This window comes from Apodemus sylvaticus, chromosome 10, assembly GCF_947179515.1.
Source record: "Apodemus sylvaticus chromosome 10, mApoSyl1.1, whole genome shotgun sequence".
In the NCBI taxonomy this organism is placed as follows: Eukaryota; Metazoa; Chordata; class Mammalia; order Rodentia; family Muridae; genus Apodemus; species Apodemus sylvaticus.
This window is the reverse complement of record NC_067481.1, coordinates 19,871,447-19,887,205: the sequence shown is the minus strand read 5'-3', so window position 1 is coordinate 19,887,205 and position 15,759 is coordinate 19,871,447. Positions and strand designations below refer to the sequence as shown.

The 15,759-nt window shown below is 51.8% G+C and overlaps 2 protein-coding genes across 5 annotated transcripts; both read left to right on the top strand.

Moving 5' to 3' along the window:
* The first annotated feature begins 361 nt into the window (after positions 1-361).
* Positions 362-8,791, top strand: Acbd4 (acyl-CoA binding domain containing 4). 4 transcript variants are annotated; one of them, XM_052194049.1, is made up of 10 exons: positions 362-446; positions 585-719; positions 872-990; positions 1,218-1,338; positions 1,411-1,495; positions 1,755-1,875; positions 2,130-2,216; positions 2,548-2,772; positions 3,390-3,529; positions 8,147-8,791. In XM_052194049.1, the coding sequence occupies exons 3-10, from the start codon at positions 909-911 to the stop codon at positions 8,267-8,269; spliced, it is 984 nt and encodes a 327-aa protein (XP_052050009.1). In that variant the 5' UTR covers positions 362-446; positions 585-719; positions 872-908; the 3' UTR covers positions 8,270-8,791. The 4 variants fall into 4 exon arrangements, with proteins under 4 accessions (XP_052050009.1, XP_052050011.1, XP_052050008.1 ...); XM_052194051.1 differs by having other exon boundaries at positions 398-495; positions 8,150-8,791; XM_052194048.1 differs by having other exon boundaries at positions 398-495.
* Positions 8,792-11,877: 3,086 nt separating this feature from the next.
* On the top strand, positions 11,878-15,367 carry Hexim1 (HEXIM P-TEFb complex subunit 1). Its single transcript, XM_052194047.1, has one exon. The coding sequence runs from the start codon at positions 12,548-12,550 to the stop codon at positions 13,610-13,612; it is 1,065 nt and encodes a 354-aa protein (XP_052050007.1). The 5' UTR covers positions 11,878-12,547; the 3' UTR covers positions 13,613-15,367.
* The last annotated feature ends 392 nt before the right edge of the window (positions 15,368-15,759 follow it).

Genomic DNA, 15,759 nt, shown 5'->3' with positions numbered 1-15,759 from the left:
CTGGTTTACTCTTACTTTTTCCAACACTCAGCTCCAGTGTCCTTTCTGCGGAACGCCGAGCTCCAGGACTCGCCTCTGTGGCCAGCGTAGACGTGTTCCAAGAGCTGAGTTGAAGTGCCTGGGATAGGCGGGGCTCGCCTCAATCGACCCACTCCCGTGAGCTTCCACCAGGGGGCGCGAGGACTCCGCGACCATCAGTGTGTCCACCGGGAGGCGCTGCAGCCCGCTTCGGGCTGTAGCGCGGTGCGGAGTGCCACGCATAAATTAGCCCCGCCTGGCTGGGCGAGGCAGGATAGAATTATTTGCATAATCTTGAAAGAGCCTTCCTGACTGGCTAGGGTATAAAAGACGAATACGAAACGGTGCCTCTCATTGGCTTTTCTCCTAACTTTGCGTCCCGCCCTATTGCTGCCCCTCTGGGCCAAGAGGTCAATCGGAAGCCACTGGTGAGTGGTGAGAAAAGGACCCTGGTGTCCCGGCAGTGGGTGCCCAGGGGTGAGTGAGATGCTGGGGTGCGGGGAGCCAGGGTGGAAGGCTGTTCGTCCCATCCTGACTCCTCCTCGCTCGCTGATTCGCCTGTTCAGGAATTGGAAATGGGCACTTAGAGAGGTGCCTCTGGGGACGTATTTGGCTCTGAGACCCTTGCCACCCGCCTCTCCTCCCACTCATGGCCAAGCTGGTGGTCCTTGCCACTCTGGCCCCATTGACGCTGCCTTGAGGTAGGAGAAGGAGCCTTCTCAGCTCAACTTCTGGCCTCCTGGGGTAGCGATCGGGTCTTAGGACTTAGTTTGCCCCTCTGGGAATTGGACCAATGGCTTAGGATGCCACCGTGGACCATGAAGCCTGGTCACACTGATACTCGCTCTTGCAGAGTTGCTCCCAAGTAGGGCCCCAGAGCTTGGAGGAGCATGGGCACCGAGACGGACAAGCCCGACTGTCAAAACCAGTTCCAGGCAGCAGTCAGCGTCATCCAGAACCTGCCTAAGAATGGTGAGCCTGCACGGATGGTTGGGCTCCGACCCCGAGGCGAAACAGCCTGTACCCTGCAAGTGTTTACAGACAAGCGCCTCCCTAGGCTGTGGTGGGGTTCCCTCTGCTTCCTGTCTTAGATGCTGTGGGTGAGATCCGGGGCCACCCTTGCGCTTCCAAGGTGCAGCCTCCACCCTCTGGGAACTGGGGCTGATGAGGTCCCCTCCCCTTCCCAACCCTCTGTTCAGGCTCTTTCCGCCCCTCCTATGAAGAGATGCTGCGATTCTACAGCTACTACAAGCAGGCTACCATGGGGCCCTGCCTGGTCCCCCGGCCTGGGTTCTGGGACCCCATTGGACGTTACAAGTGGTGAGCTCCCCTCCTGCAGGGTACAAATGCCTCACCTGTCACCCAGACTTCTCACAGACCTCTGCCTCCTAGGGATGCCTGGAACAGACTGGGCAAGATGAGCAGGGAGGAAGCCATGTCCGCCTACATCGCTGAGATGAAGCTGGTGGCACAGAAGGTAGTGGGGGCTCTGGTGCTGCGTCCCTAAGGGTGGCTTGCCCCTCAGTCTTACAGGGATGCGTTTCTGGGTTTCCTACCCATTGATATCTTTTCTTGGAAATCCCTTTTCTGTTGCCCTTTTCCCCTAATTCTGTCTGATCCTGACTGATACGGGGTGGAGATCTATGGAAAGGAAGTGGGGGGGGGGAGCTGGAGAGGGGGGTTGTGGGTGGTAGTGGGAGGAGCCAACCCACCCCATTAGAACCCTTCCTGCACAGGTGATCGACACAGTGCCCCTGGGCGAGGTGGCGGAGGATATGTTTGGTTATTTTGAGCCCCTGTACCAGGTGATCCCTGACATGCCGAGGCCCCCAGAAACCTTCTTGAGAAGGGTCACAGGTCAGATCTCCAAGATGGGAGTCCTGAAAACAGAGTGAGCCGTCTCGGGTCTAGGCTGTTGGGTGTTTGTTCAGCTGTGGGGCTGTAGGAGGCGAGAGCTGTAGGTGTGTTTTCTGTGAGGACCAGAGTCGGTGCCCCCGTTGGGCTAGTTATCAGCCGGTATGCATGACTCATGGGGGACAAGGGACTGGCTCTCACTGGAAGATGCCAGCCTCTTCCCTGCGCCACCTTTGAGTTGAGTGCTGTCTTGACAGGTTGGAAAGAGCCGGTGGTGCACAGAGACCATCAGGCTGCTCCAGAGCCTTCTTGTCTCCCCAAGGAGCCAGGACCTCCAAGGCCAGGTTGGTTGCTGAACAGGAGGGATACAGGGCCATACCTAGAGTGGGAAGGAACACTCGCAGGAGAGGAGACGCAGGATACCACACTGCCCCCTTCAGATGGATGCCCAGGGACACTGAGACTTCCTGTGCTCTCAGAGGTCACGGGGAAGCTCTGAGACTCAGTTGCAGGGTCTCATTTCTTGGGCCCATCGTACCTGTTACAGAAGAACCCTGGGTCTCCCGAGGAAGGACTTGGTACTCAGTGGCCTACTCTCCCCTCTCCTCCCAAGAGCAGGGACCCCCAACCCCCCAGGGAGTTGTCCTTCCTAAGAGCCTTCCTTTCCTTTTCCAGAGTCCCGGCCACCCAGAGACTCAGACCTGGAGGTTTTCTGTGACTCGGTGGAGCAGCTAGAGCCAGAGTTGGTTAGACTGCCTGTCTTGTCCCCTGGTCCCACTGCTGAGTCCGAGTTGTCCCATCATCCCCCTGAGACCCGGGACTCCGATCAGCAGGTTTGGGCTGAGCAGGAGGAGGCAGCTGGCAGAGAGCTCGCCACCAGGAGCAGCCCTGAACCCCACGGTGAGAAAAGGGAGCTTTCTACCCTGACCGTGCTCTTGGTCCCCTAAGTCTGAGCCGAGCCATCTGGTCAGGACAAAGGTAAAAGTCCAACAGGGCCACTGGAGAGCAGCTGGGGAGGGCTGCCCAGCAGTCGAACGTCTGCCTGGGTGAGCAAAACCCCAGTGCTGCCTCTCCCTGAGACTGCCGGCCTCTGTACCCTCAACAAAGGCGACTTGTAGACATAGGTGTATGGCGCTGGGAAGTTGTCTTTTCTCTCTGCCTGCCATTTAGAATTCTCAGAGGAAGATGATGTTCTGTTTGCCTTATTCTTGACTAGAACTTATTGTGTGCTAAATCTCCGAAAGGGTACTTTCCTAAATAGTTCCTCTGAGCAGAGGGTGTGAGGAAGATGACATCTTTAGGAGGCAAAACAAGGCCCAGAGAGGTGAATGATTTGCCCAAAGTCATACAGCTAACCAGGGGCCACATTCCAACAGCTGCTTCCTCAGTCTGTGAAAGGACGTGGTAAAGGCCCCACTGCGGGGCAGGGATAGGGCATTCTTACCCTTCTCTGGAGCTGCCCCCGCATGTGCAACTTGTCTCCTGAGCCCCTTTCCCTGTGTCTCTGTGCTCCACAGAGGGGTTGGGTGGCGGCCTGATGGGCCCCCAGGAACTGGACAGATGGCTGGTGGGGACAGTCCGGGCCATGCAGGAGAGCATGCGGGATGTTCACAGGAGACTCCAGAGCCTGGAGAGCAAGGCCCAGCCGCGTGAGCAGGTGAGTCCCCCTTCATGTCGAGATTGGAGAGGGTTACCTTACAAGTCTGCGCTTGGTTTCCTATCCAGCTGCTTTTGGTTTGGGCCCCATGACTCCCAACTGTCCACTGCTTTGTGCAGAGAATAGTGAGACCTCTATTTTTAATTAGTTTATTTATTTATTTATTACTTATTTTTTTTTTCAAGATAAGATTTCTCTGTGTACCCTTGGCTGGCCTGGAGCTCCATTTGTAGATCAGGCTCGGCTTGGACTCAGAGATCCTCCTGCCTCTGCCCACAGAGACCTTCCTTCCCTGTTCCCCTCCCACCTCCCTCTCCCCTACCCCCCCCACCCCCCATGTAGCCTACAGGCTTGGCTTTTGTCTATTTGTCTGTGGCAAATAGACAAAATTTTTAATCTTCAAGCCCCAGTCTCCCAGGTGCTGGGATTACAGGTGTTTGCTACCACACCAGACTTATTTTCCTTTTTTTTTGTTTTTTTTGTTTTTTTTGTTTTTTCGAGACAGGGTTTCTCTGTGTAGCCCTGGCTGTCCTGGAACTCACTCTGTAGACCAGGCTGGCCTTGAACTCAGAAATCCACTGCCTCTGCCTTCCAAGTGCTGGGATTAAAGGAGTGCGCCACCACTGCAAGGCTTTTACTTCCCTTTCACAGAAGGGGAAACAGAGGTCTGAGAATTTAGCCTACCAGAGGGCACACAACATGGGAGACCTTTACTGAACTGCTTTTGTAGTGCCTAGTAAGCGGCCTCCTCACGTGGGCTCTCTTGCTAACGCTGATGGCTGAACAGCTAGGGTGGGGCGCAGGGGCCCCAAGTCTGCTGTTCCCCACCCTAAAGAGAAGCCTGGTATGGTTACAGCAGGAATGGGCTGGTTGCTCTATTTGGGGACCTCTGCTGTGACCTTTTAACCCACTGGGTCTGGTGGAGCTGAGCTCTGGTGACGAGGATTTCAACACCACCTCCTCTCCCTCCACAACATTCTTTTTTTTTCTTTCTTATTTTACCTTTTACCCACTTGACATGCAAAGGATTCCCCACCCCCACCCCCATCCCAGTACTAGGGATTCCCAGCAAGGAAGGGTGCTATGGTCCACAGAGCTACACAGTCAGTCGGCTTTTCTATTTGAGACAAGGTCTTATTAAATTGCCCACTTGAAATTATGATCTGTTTTATAGATTACAAAATATCTGGGCTTTGGCTGGGGGTATATCTCAGCAGCAGGGCATTTCCCTAGGAAGCACTGTGTATTCAGTCTCTGACTCCACCAAAAGTCCGGGGTGTTAAACCTATTATTACTAAGTAACTGAAATCGCAGGCCAGTGACATCAGTCCTGGCTAAAATAGGGGGCACGGTGGTGTATGTGTATGTGTGTGCGCGTGTACATGTGTGTGTATGTACATGTCTATGCATGCATGCACACATGTGGAAGTCACAGGACAATTGTGTCTCTCCTTCTGACACCAGAGTCCTTGAGACTAAGAGTTAGTCACCAGGTCTGGCTGCAAGCACCCTTTCTTACAGACCCTACTCACAGATTTTAAGCAATTTTTTTTAAAGATTTATTTATTATATGTAAGTACACTGTAGCTGTCTTTAGACGCCCAGAAGATCTCATTACAGATGGTTGTGAGCCATCATGTGGTTGCTGGGATTTGAACTCATGACCTTTGGAAGAACAGTCAGAGCTGCTGAGTCATCTCTCCAGCCCCAATTTTAAGCATTTTTAAGAAGATTGTTAACAGCATATTATAATCCTAACACTTTGGGTGCAGAGGCAGGAGGATCCATGATTTTTGAGGCTAGCCTAAGCTACATTGTGCCTCCCAGGCTAGCCAAAAAAATAAAAAAATAACTAAATTGTAAGCATCATAACGCTTATGTTCACATTCCACTCTGAATACATTTTATTACACATAACGCTTTAATATCATCACATATGCAACCCAATTTCAGATTTTCCTAGTTGTTCTGAAACTTCCTTTCCTAGCAGCTGGTATCCAGTCTGGGGCCTTGGTCCCTAGGTCACCGTCATTATTGCTGTAGTTGGCTGTGCTGGGAGGCAGGTGTCAAACCCAGGGCATCTGGCTCCTCATCTAACTTCTCCCTCAGCCTGACTCAGTCCGGCATAGGGACAAGCAGAATGTCCCACCTTTTGGGGTATACTCATGAATGGCTTCCTGGTATACTGTGTTTCCTGTGCAGTGAGTGTTTTAAGACACAAAGCCTGGTTTCACACCCAGGTAAACACTCTGGTCGGTCCGGGTTCCAGCAGAGGTCAGCTCTGGCAGCTTACACTGTGTTTGGTTTTAGAGTTCTCTTTATTTATCCAGACTTTTAATGTGTATGGGTGTTTTGCTCACGTGTGTGTATGTGAACCACTTGTGTGCCTGGTGTCTGGTGTCTTCAGAAGTCTGTTCCCCTGGAACTGGACTCAAAGACAATTGTGAGCTGACACAGCAAGTCCCAGGTCCTCTGCAAACTTAGCAGGTGCTCTTACCTGAAACTCCTTTCAGTCCTTGTTTGTTTGTTTTGGTTTTTGTTTGTTTGAGACAGGGCCTCATTGTGTAGCTCTGGCTGGCCTGGAACTCACCACGGAGACCAGGCTCGTCTGGGACTTGCAGTGGTTTGCCAGGCTTTGTCACCTAGTGTAGTTTGTATTTGTAATCCCAGTACTTGGGAGGCTGAGAGGTTTGCTGTGAGTTCCCAGGCTGGCTGAGCTACAAAGTAAGACCCTGTCTCAATAAAATAAAAACAGAACTCCAGAGGCTGGAAAGATGGATCAGGTGCTAAGAATACTGCCTAATCACCCAGAGGCCCCAGGTCCACTTCCTGCACCCATGTCAGCCGGCTCAGAGATGCCTGATACACATACACACACATCTCTCTCTCTCTCTCTCTCTCTCACACACACACACACACACACACACACACACAAAACTGATATTGTTTTACAAAGAAACAACAACAAACCACATCAGAGTGATGTTTTTAATATTGGGACACTCGGGACAGGTGGCATCTGGCTTTCTACCACCGGTGAGTGCCCTGCAGGCCTGGACGCAAGGGTGACAGTGTGGCCCCAACTCTATGATGTCAAGCTTTCCTCTTGAAGCCAGGGAACATCCGATTCATCAACTGTGCCATAGGTGTTTGGCAGTGCTGGGGTCACAGGCAGGGCCACCAAGCCCAACTTCCTTACCTCTTATTGTTTTATTTTTATTTTTATTTTTACGGTGCTGGGATGGAACTGGGGCATCGACACACTCGGAGGTGCTCGGCCTCTGAGCTGCATCCCGAGCCTGTCCATTTGTTTCAGATGTACTTATTTTATGTCTGCGTGTCTTTTGACTGCATGTATGTACGTGCAGCATATGTGAGCCTGGTGCCTATGGAGTCAAAGCCCCCGGAATTGGAGTTATGGGTGGCTGGGAATTATCATGTAGGTGCTGGGAATCACAATCTGCTCCACCAAAGGCCGACCACAAGTGCTGCAGTCAAGCCTTCTCTCCAAGCCCTAATTTTTTTTGTTGTTCTTTTTTGTTTTTTCGAGACAGGGTTTCTCTGTGTAGCCCTGGCTGTCCTGGAACTCACTCTGTAGACAAGGCTGACCTCGAACTCAGAAATCTGCCTGCCTCTGCCTCCCAAGTGCTGGGATTAAAGGCGTGCGCCACCACCGCCTGGCCCACCTTTTTTTTTTTTAAAGGTTTATTTTATGTGTATGAGTACACTGTCACTGACAGAGCAGAAGAGGACAACGGATCCCATTACAGATGGTTGTGAGCCACCATGTGGGTGCTGGGAATTGAACTCAGGACCTCTGGAAGAGCAGCCAGTGCTCTTAACCCTTGAGCCATCTCTCCAGCCCATATTCTGCCCTTCTATTTGTCTTCAATGTTTATTTTATGGGTGTGGGCATTTTGTTTACACGTATGTTGGGCACGGAGTCTCAGCAGTGCTAGCCTTGAGGTGGTTGGCTCATCCTGTGGAGTGACATGACAGACCTGGCCCTGTACTGCTGTGTGTGTGTGTGTGTGTGTGTGTGTAAGTCAGAGGACAGCTACGGTGCTTCCCTACCTGTATGTAAGGCCTGGAATTGAACTCAGGGAATCAGGTTTATATGGCAGCCCCCTCCCTTTTTTCTTAGACTACATTATCACAACTTTGGAGATCCTCCCAAGATCCTTAGTTCATCTTTGGGGGCTTCCTGGCTGTTTCAGTACAACATGTTGGACATTGACTCACACTCCCTGCCCCAACCCTAGAATCACTAACGCCCCAGGAGTCCTGGCTCCTTCTAGAATAGATATTTAGAAACTAACACCAGAGTATCCCATCCCTGTTTGAAATATATGGTGTTTTACAATACAGGGTCTTTAGCTCTAATAGAGGGGTGCCTCCTTTGCGGCCTGGAGCTGACTTGGAAGTTAGTCTCTTCCTACAGCCTCCCCTGTCACGTGGGATTGGACTGTGTGCGAGAGAATGGGTGGGAGACACGCTTCAGGCTAGTGGTGCAGATGTAGGCTGGGTCCTTCCCTGGCTCAGGGCGGCCACGCCCGATGAGTCTGGGGGCAGGCTACTCTCACCTGAGCGGGGTTCTGACTCCTTCTCTCTTGGCAGCAGAGGTCGCCCAGGACTCGGCCTTGGCCCCTGGGGCTCTCGGCTCCCACGCTGCTCTTCCTTATCCTGTGGCCCTTCGTTGTTCAGTGGCTCTTCCGACAGTTTCGGACCCAGAAGAGGTGACTCAAGGACGGGGTCTCTCTAGCAGCTGAGAAGACCATGATGAGTCCCCGAAGGTGCTGCTGTGCCCTGAGCCTCCTAGGATTAGGAAAACAACTTTAGAACCCCCCCCCCCCATCGTTCACCCTGGCACTCCCTCCTTTAATGGGGGCTCCCATAAGACCCACCTTTCCCTGCAGCTCACACCTAACGCCTCGAGTTCCTAAAGCAGTCATGGTGCACATCCTAACTCTGGGGTTGGCGGTGAGCCGGCCCCACCCTCTGGGTCACCTGACTTTGCTCCCATCGACTCGGCTCCCGGCCGAGGTTCAGCTCTTGGGCAAGTTGGGACTTGGACCTGGCCTGGAGACTGATTGGCCGGAAGGTTGGTTGCAGGAAAGAGCCCGCTGGAGTGGGGAGGAATGGGAGGAGTGTGTAGGCTGGGGGCTGGGATGCCCGTTCACACGCACAAGTAGGCTTCGCGCTCTGGACTTCACTGAACACTCACGTGCAGTTGAACGCTTCATTAAACAAAAGAAAACTTCAGTCTGCCACCTGGGAACCCGTGGAAAAAGCGGGAAGCGAGCGGTTTGCGCTAGTCACAAGTCCGGTCCTGCTCCCTCCCCAAATCCCCTGCAGAGACCAGGGCTTCCTTATAAGGAATATCTTCCCTCCTCCCCAAGGAACCTGGAGAAAACAGGCTTCAGACTGGGGTCAGGGAGCGCCCCGGGGGATGCCCTGGGCCTTGGAGGCCTGGAGTTCTTGTAGAGAATGGGGCGTTGGTCGGGTCGGCCCCGCCCCAAAGGAAGGAGGCCGACCTAACTCTGCACACCTCACTAAGGACTGGGCTACCCAGTGCTAGGCTCCGAATGCCTTTGCCTCTTTCCAAGCCCTTGGTTGTTAGTCCCTATTGAGATCACCGTTCTTCCTAAAGAATTTTCTAGGAAGCCAGAGCCCGCCCACTCTGAGCCTCTGTCCTGACGGGTGGGGGCAGGGTTCTGCGTTGCTTGGACCCCCTAACTGTGGTGGATCCAGTGCCTGCACAGACCTCTTGAGCTGCTTGGCCTCGGAACTTTTGTTAACTGCATGGGCGGTCTTGACCTCCCACAGGATAATCTGGGTCGATCCTGCTGGCACCAGCCACTAACCTGTTTTCAGCTTTTAAGTACCCACTCCAGCACCTACTAGTGTGCCCAGAGCCATGGAGGGCTAGCTACTGGGAGCCACTACACCCGGCCTCCAGGATCTTGTCTTTGGGGAAAGGAGACAGGGGAGTTCCCTGACACCATGAGGCAGGCCTCCTGGAAAATACAGACACTCCCCGGGGGGCTTAACAGCAGGAAGGATAGCCCTAAAGACAGACATCACTCACTACACTGTTGCTTCACAGCAAAAAAGCTGAAGACCTGTGATGTCGGCAGATGTCCGCTGGGCCTGGGCGGGATGTCGGCGGGAGCCAGGACACAGAGAAGTAAAGAAAGCCGGCTTCACAACTCACTTGCTGGCTCTGCCAGTGTGGACTAAAAGATTAGCTGTTCTGAATCTGGACTGACTTGTTTGTGAAACAGGACTGATTTCTGCACCATAAGGCGGTTGAACGGTTTAACAGTGCTTGGAGAGTAGAAAATACTTGGCAAAGGGCTAGGCCTCAGAATATAGAAGTTCTGGGATTCTACGACCTTGGCGAACATGTCCCTCAGTTATGAGACCTGACCCTTAGCCCTCTCCAGTAAGCTTAGGCTAGGTTCAACTGTAACTTCCATATTCCTGACTGCGTGTGCTCAAGTCCTCTTAAACCTCAAGTTGCCTGCAAGACAACCCCTTTTCCTCTTCTTTAAAAAAGAAAGATGTTTAGGATACATTTTATGTATATGAGCATACATGACTCTAGCACACGTGCCTGGTGCTGGTGGCAGTCAGGAGAGAGCACGGGATCCTTCGGAACTGGGGTCACGGTCATGAGCTGCCCGTGGATGTTGGGAAGGGAGCCATCATGCAAGTCCCAGGTGTCAGGCCCTCTGCAAGAGCAGCCAGTCTTCTTAACGGCTGAGCTGGCTCTCCAGGTCTTGGATTTTTTGTGTTTTTGACAGAAAAATGGCATTAGATGATGTCAGGAAGACCTGCTCTAGTTAGAACTACCTCTTGGTTGTCCAGTGACCTTGGATAAGTCACTTTATCTCTTCAAGTCTTAGAGCTTTCCTCTATCTAAAATGGAGGCTAAGTCCTGCCCTGTCTCACAGGGCTGCGGTGGTCAGATACTTCCATGTGGAGACTCTCGGTCAGGGCTGGAACATAAGGAGAAAGAAGAATGGCTCACTAGGCACCCAGGCAAAGGGAGAGGTGGCAATTCCGCCAAGGGGACTAAGGGGAGTTTTTCGGGTCCTTCTACTGAGGAAACAGTGCGAATCCCTCTTAAGGGGGCACAGAACCCCCAATGTACCTACGGCCCTGGGCCAAACACCCATTCCAGGGAAGGCCTCCCGCCTTCCTTCTCGAAAACTCCCCCACCCCAGTCTCATTTCTGTGGACAACATCCCCCTTTCGGAAACGCACTGATTTTTTTGGACCCCTCCCCAACTTCAGCTGGCCCAATCTTTCCTTTCCTGGGTAGGGAAGGGTTCGTGGTATCGGAAACGGAGAGGCCAAGTAGACCCCGGGAGGCCATTTTCTTCGGCAGGAGCCGGGCTTCGGGGCGAGTCCTTCATCCTCACCACGCGCTTTCGATCGGGGTTCAGGCGGAGTGCTAGGCCGCGGATGACCATTTTGCTTTCACCTCTGGTACGGACAGGGCTCTTGGCGCGGGTGGCTGCGCTCGCCACAGGGCCATCAGGGTAGATTGAGGACCGACGTCACTCAGGACTCGAACCCGCCCTCTCAATTCCCGAGGCCTAGTCTGAGGCGGATGCACGGCAGGCCACCACACTGTCCCTTTAAGGCGGCACTTCTTAATTCTTCATTTGTTTACTTCTTCATACGCTTTTCGTCTTTTTAATAAATATTTGTCCACAATATCCTTCCGCTTATCTCTCTCCAGGAAACCCATCACCCACCTCAGAGACATTGTTGTAACTTTAAGAATGCAGTGTCAGTAATCACAACTAACAGCTCTCTTTATATAGGATTTAACCCTCATTTACACTTTAGGGACTACTTTTTAGGAACAGACCATTTTTGCATAAGTTGAAAACCGTTTATGGCCATCAGAACCTTTCCGCTGACAACACAATACGACAGTAGTTTTTTAAACGCACCTTTTAATAGAAATATTCTGTCTGGGCTCCCAAAGGTCATGGAATCTTCCTGTATTCCTGAAGCACAATGGTATGGCCCAGAACCCGCCCCACCTCCTCTGTAATTGGTCTTCCTTCCTCGGGGAGACGAATAACTCTTGCCCAATGACTGCTCACGTTTCCTCAGCGACAGCTAAGCGATGGAAGGAGGCGGCCTGGGAGACGCCCCCTACGCGTCCTACAATTGGCTACGTTGCACGGCGCGAGCAGACGGCGGGTCCGAAAGAAAGGAACTACGACTCCCGGCGGCCCCACGCTGGGACTCCGTTACGCATGCGCATGGGCGGGGCTTGCAAGCTTCTATATATAAGAGGCGCCGAGGGCTTGGAGGCAGCAGTTGGAAGTTGGCAGGTGGAAAGTCAGGTTGGGAGGGGAAGTCGGAGGAGGAGGCGGAAGAAGAGCTGTCTGAAGGGGGAGGAGGGAGGGAGGAAAATAGGAGGAGGCGGAGGAGAACTGAGCGGAGCATCGAGCCAGAGGGGAGATGAGTTTGTCTGTCCTCGGCTAAGGCTCCGGCCCGGCCTGAGGAACTGGGAGCTCGGGTTGGAGCGACACCCGTGGAAGTGGGAGGCGGCGGCTCTGGGACTTTAACCCCTTGTGGGCTCTGCGGCAGGGGATTTAACCCTTTGTGGATTCGGCCCCTCCGAGGCAGCGTCATCGGGTAGTTTTAACCCTTTCGGGGTTGGGTTTAACCCATTGGACTTAAACCTCGTCTCTGACCATCAACTCCTTGGCTGTGGGAGCACTCGGTGGGGAGGCGTGAAGCCCACCCCTCTGCATATTACGCACGGTGCCTGCCGCTGATGGACCTACTAGTTGGCCACGCTTGTGTGCGCTTAACCCTTTATTGACTGGACTCTAAGTTGCGATTGGAGTTTGCTGACAGGACGGACGGAAGGCGTCACTGCATTAATTACTGACCGAAGAGGACTTCGTTGGACATATTTTGAAAAGAAAGAAAAACCTTTTTCCTTAAGCCAGAATTTCTCAAACTTCCAGAAGAGGACTTTAAGCCATGGCCGAGCCACTCTTGTCAGAACATCAACACCAGCCTCAAACTAGCAACTGTACAGGTGCTGCTGTTGTCCATGAGGAGCCGAACTCTGAGCGCCCCCCAAGCGCGGAGGAACTGGTGCCCATGGAGGACAGTAGGTGGCAATCAAGAGCGTCCTTGCAGTCCGGGAGCCGTCCAGGGCAGGAGGGAGACGGGGGCCTGAAGCACCAGCTGCCCCCATTGCAGACCAAAGCCTGTCCAGAATTGAGCTCCCTGGAAAAGGGCGAGAAGGGCCAGAATGGGGAGGACTTACCCACTGGCGGTGCCTCCCCGTCGGCAGAGGGGGAGCCGATGTCAGAGTCCCCCGTGCAGCCAGGTCATGACTCGGCCACCAAGCTGGAGGCTCCAGCCGCCGGAGGCGAGGAGCCGTGGGGACAACAGAGACAGCTGGGCAAGAAAAAACATCGGAGACGCCCCTCCAAGAAGAAGCGGCATTGGAAGCCCTACTACAAGCTGACTTGGGAGGAGAAGAAAAAGTTCGACGAGAAGCAGAGCCTGCGAGCTTCGCGGGTTCGAGCCGAGATGTTCGCCAAGGGCCAGCCGGTTGCTCCCTATAACACCACGCAGTTCCTCATGGATGACCACGATCAGGAGGAGCCCGATCTCAAAACCGGCCTTTACCCCAAACGGGCAGCCGCCAAATCCGACGACACCAGCGATGAGGATTTTGTGGAAGAAGCTGGTGAGGAAGACGGAGGCAGCGATGGCATGGGAGGGGACGGCAGCGAGTTTCTGCAGCGGGACTTCTCGGAGACGTACGAGCGATACCACGCCGAGAGCCTGCAGAACATGAGCAAGCAGGAGCTCATCAAAGAGTACCTGGAGCTGGAGAAGTGCCTCTCCCGCAAGGAGGACGAAAACAACCGGCTGCGGCTGGAAAGCAAGCGGCTGGGAGGCATCGACGCGCGGGTGCGGGAGCTGGAGCTAGAGCTGGACCGGCTGCGCGCCGAGAACCTCCAGCTGCTGACCGAGAACCAACTGCACCGGCAGCAGGAGCGAGCGCCGCTTTCCAAGTTCGGCGACTAGACTGAAAACTGTTGGGGGGAGGGGGCAAAGGGGACTTTTTACAGTGCTGGAATGTAACATTATATACATGTGTATATAAGACAGCGGACCTTTTTATGACACATAATCAGAAGAGAAAATCGCCCCGGCTTTGGTTTGGTAAATTTAGCTATGATGTTGCTTGTGTGCTTTCTCCTGTTCTTTAATTATGTGAAACTGAAGGGTTGCTTTTCTTGTTTTCCTCCTTAGATGTTGTTTCTTAATGTGCAAGTAATTTGACCAAGTTATAATGCATTTTTCTGTTTTAAAAAATCCCCTCCTTAAGCGGAGCTATAAGGTGGCCAAATCTGACCCGTTACATTCATTCTAGTTATAATAAATCTAATGTTTGTAAATGTAACAGTTTCAGTGTGATTTCTAGAGATTCAAAATCGTGCTGGTTTGTGTGACTGCACTTTTGAGGTGGGATAGCAAAATTGTTAAATTTATCCATTTGCAAAAATACTTGAACAGAAGAAATTCAGTTTGTTGCCTCCACCCCCAACAATGGGTTTTAGTGTGCTTCAAAGTACAGTTCAGGTAAAATGTACTCAATGTTATCTTCAGTACTTAAGTGTGCCGCCTGCTTCCTAATGCTGCTGGGGAGCAGAAAGGGGCAACAGGCAGCAGCTTAGCTGTGTGCCTTGATGGCTGCTCAAAAGTGTGCTAACAAAAGTATCAGCCTATTTGGCAACTGTTGGATAATTAAAAGCCTCATTTCATCTCTACAAGTTTTCAGACATCCTGGCTTCCCTCTTAACCACCCCACAAAATTCCAATGGAGTTCCTGTTTGCCTGCCTAGGGTAAGTAAGGCTCCTGGTGAACTTGCTTTCTTAAGTACAACCAAGACATAGCCAAGATAAACTTGTGAGAAAACATGTTAGCGACATGTTGGACTTCAAATGGCTAAGTGAGCTAAGGACTTAGGGTCACTGTCCAATGTTTAAGTACTTTTTCTATTTAAAAAGAAAAAAAAGCTGCCCTTTCCATTAGAATCAAACTGAAATTTGAAATGCCCCTTTCCTCAAGTAAAGCTGGCTCAGAAGAGGGTGGAGGTCTTTAATGATGAACAAAACCCTGCATGGTTTCAGTACGGCAGCTCCTGGGCTGCCAGACAGCTGCCTAGGTTAGGTCTGCTCTTGAAAATGCAGGGAGGATCTGAGAACTAATCCTTATCACAGAGTAGAAATTGTAAATTCAATGTTTGTTCTTTCTTGTCAGTATAGTTAATGCAATCCTGTCACCTGACCGGTATCAGTGTTTCCTTAGGGCAACTATATTGCTAAATTTATTAGCACACTGGCTCCTTAACTTGGAGCCTTAAAAACCATAGGGGACCTTGGGGGTCCACAAGCCCCACATAATTGTGTATGAATATATATAATATATGTATATATTATATAGAATATATTATATATATATTCAAGTGGGTTCAATAGACTCAGGAGGTTGTCCAATTCCTTGGTGGTTAAAAACCTCAGGGTGGGGGGTGTTTCTCGGCCTGTCCCCAGTTGAGTGGCAGCAGTGGAGGTGGCTGGGACGTCAAGAATGAAATGCTCCTTGGGATGCATAAGCAGCATATACAAATCAGTAATCAAGGAACCCTGGGCCAGGAGGGCGGAGTGTGGCCTTCGAAACCAAACTTGCTGGTTCTATTCTGGCAGATGGTCTACTGCAGAAACTGTAAAGTCAAGTTTTCTTTGATCTAAAGATTGTATTAAATGTCTATTTTGAAATAGTTTTCCTCGTGGTTTTCATTTTCTTCTCTGAACTGACAGCAGACAGCAAGCAGCCCTAGAAAGCTGGCTGCTGGCTGGAAAGCAGCAACAGTGCCCTCTGGCTTTCCCTGGCAAAGCCATGTCTCATGTTGACTGCACCACAATAGGATGAAGCAGTGAGAACTCTGATTTCAGATCATTTTCCTACGAAACATTTAACTAGAGACAATCTATTTCTTCTACTATAGAAACATAGCATTTCCAGAATCCATCCTGGGAAGACCTTAAATGCATTTATCATTAGGAAAAAGGGGTACATCCTACTTTGAAGAGGCAAGTTAAGTCTAGTTTTAAAAACTACACAAATTACAGTTTCAAGTATCTCTAAATTATTCTGTTTACCTTGCGTT

Coding starts and splice junctions, on each gene's coding strand:
- Acbd4 (XM_052194049.1), top strand. CDS start 909: ATGGGCACCGAGACGGACAAGCCCGACTGTCAAAACCAGTTCCAGGCA. Junction 991..1,217: donor CCAGAACCTGCCTAAGAATG/GTGAGCCTGCAC, acceptor CCCTCTGTTCAG/GCTCTTTCCGCCCCTCCTAT. Junction 2,773..3,389: donor GAGCAGCCCTGAACCCCACG/GTGAGAAAAGGG, acceptor TGTGCTCCACAG/AGGGGTTGGGTGGCGGCCTG.
- Hexim1 (XM_052194047.1), top strand. CDS start 12,548: ATGGCCGAGCCACTCTTGTCAGAACATCAACACCAGCCTCAAACTAGC.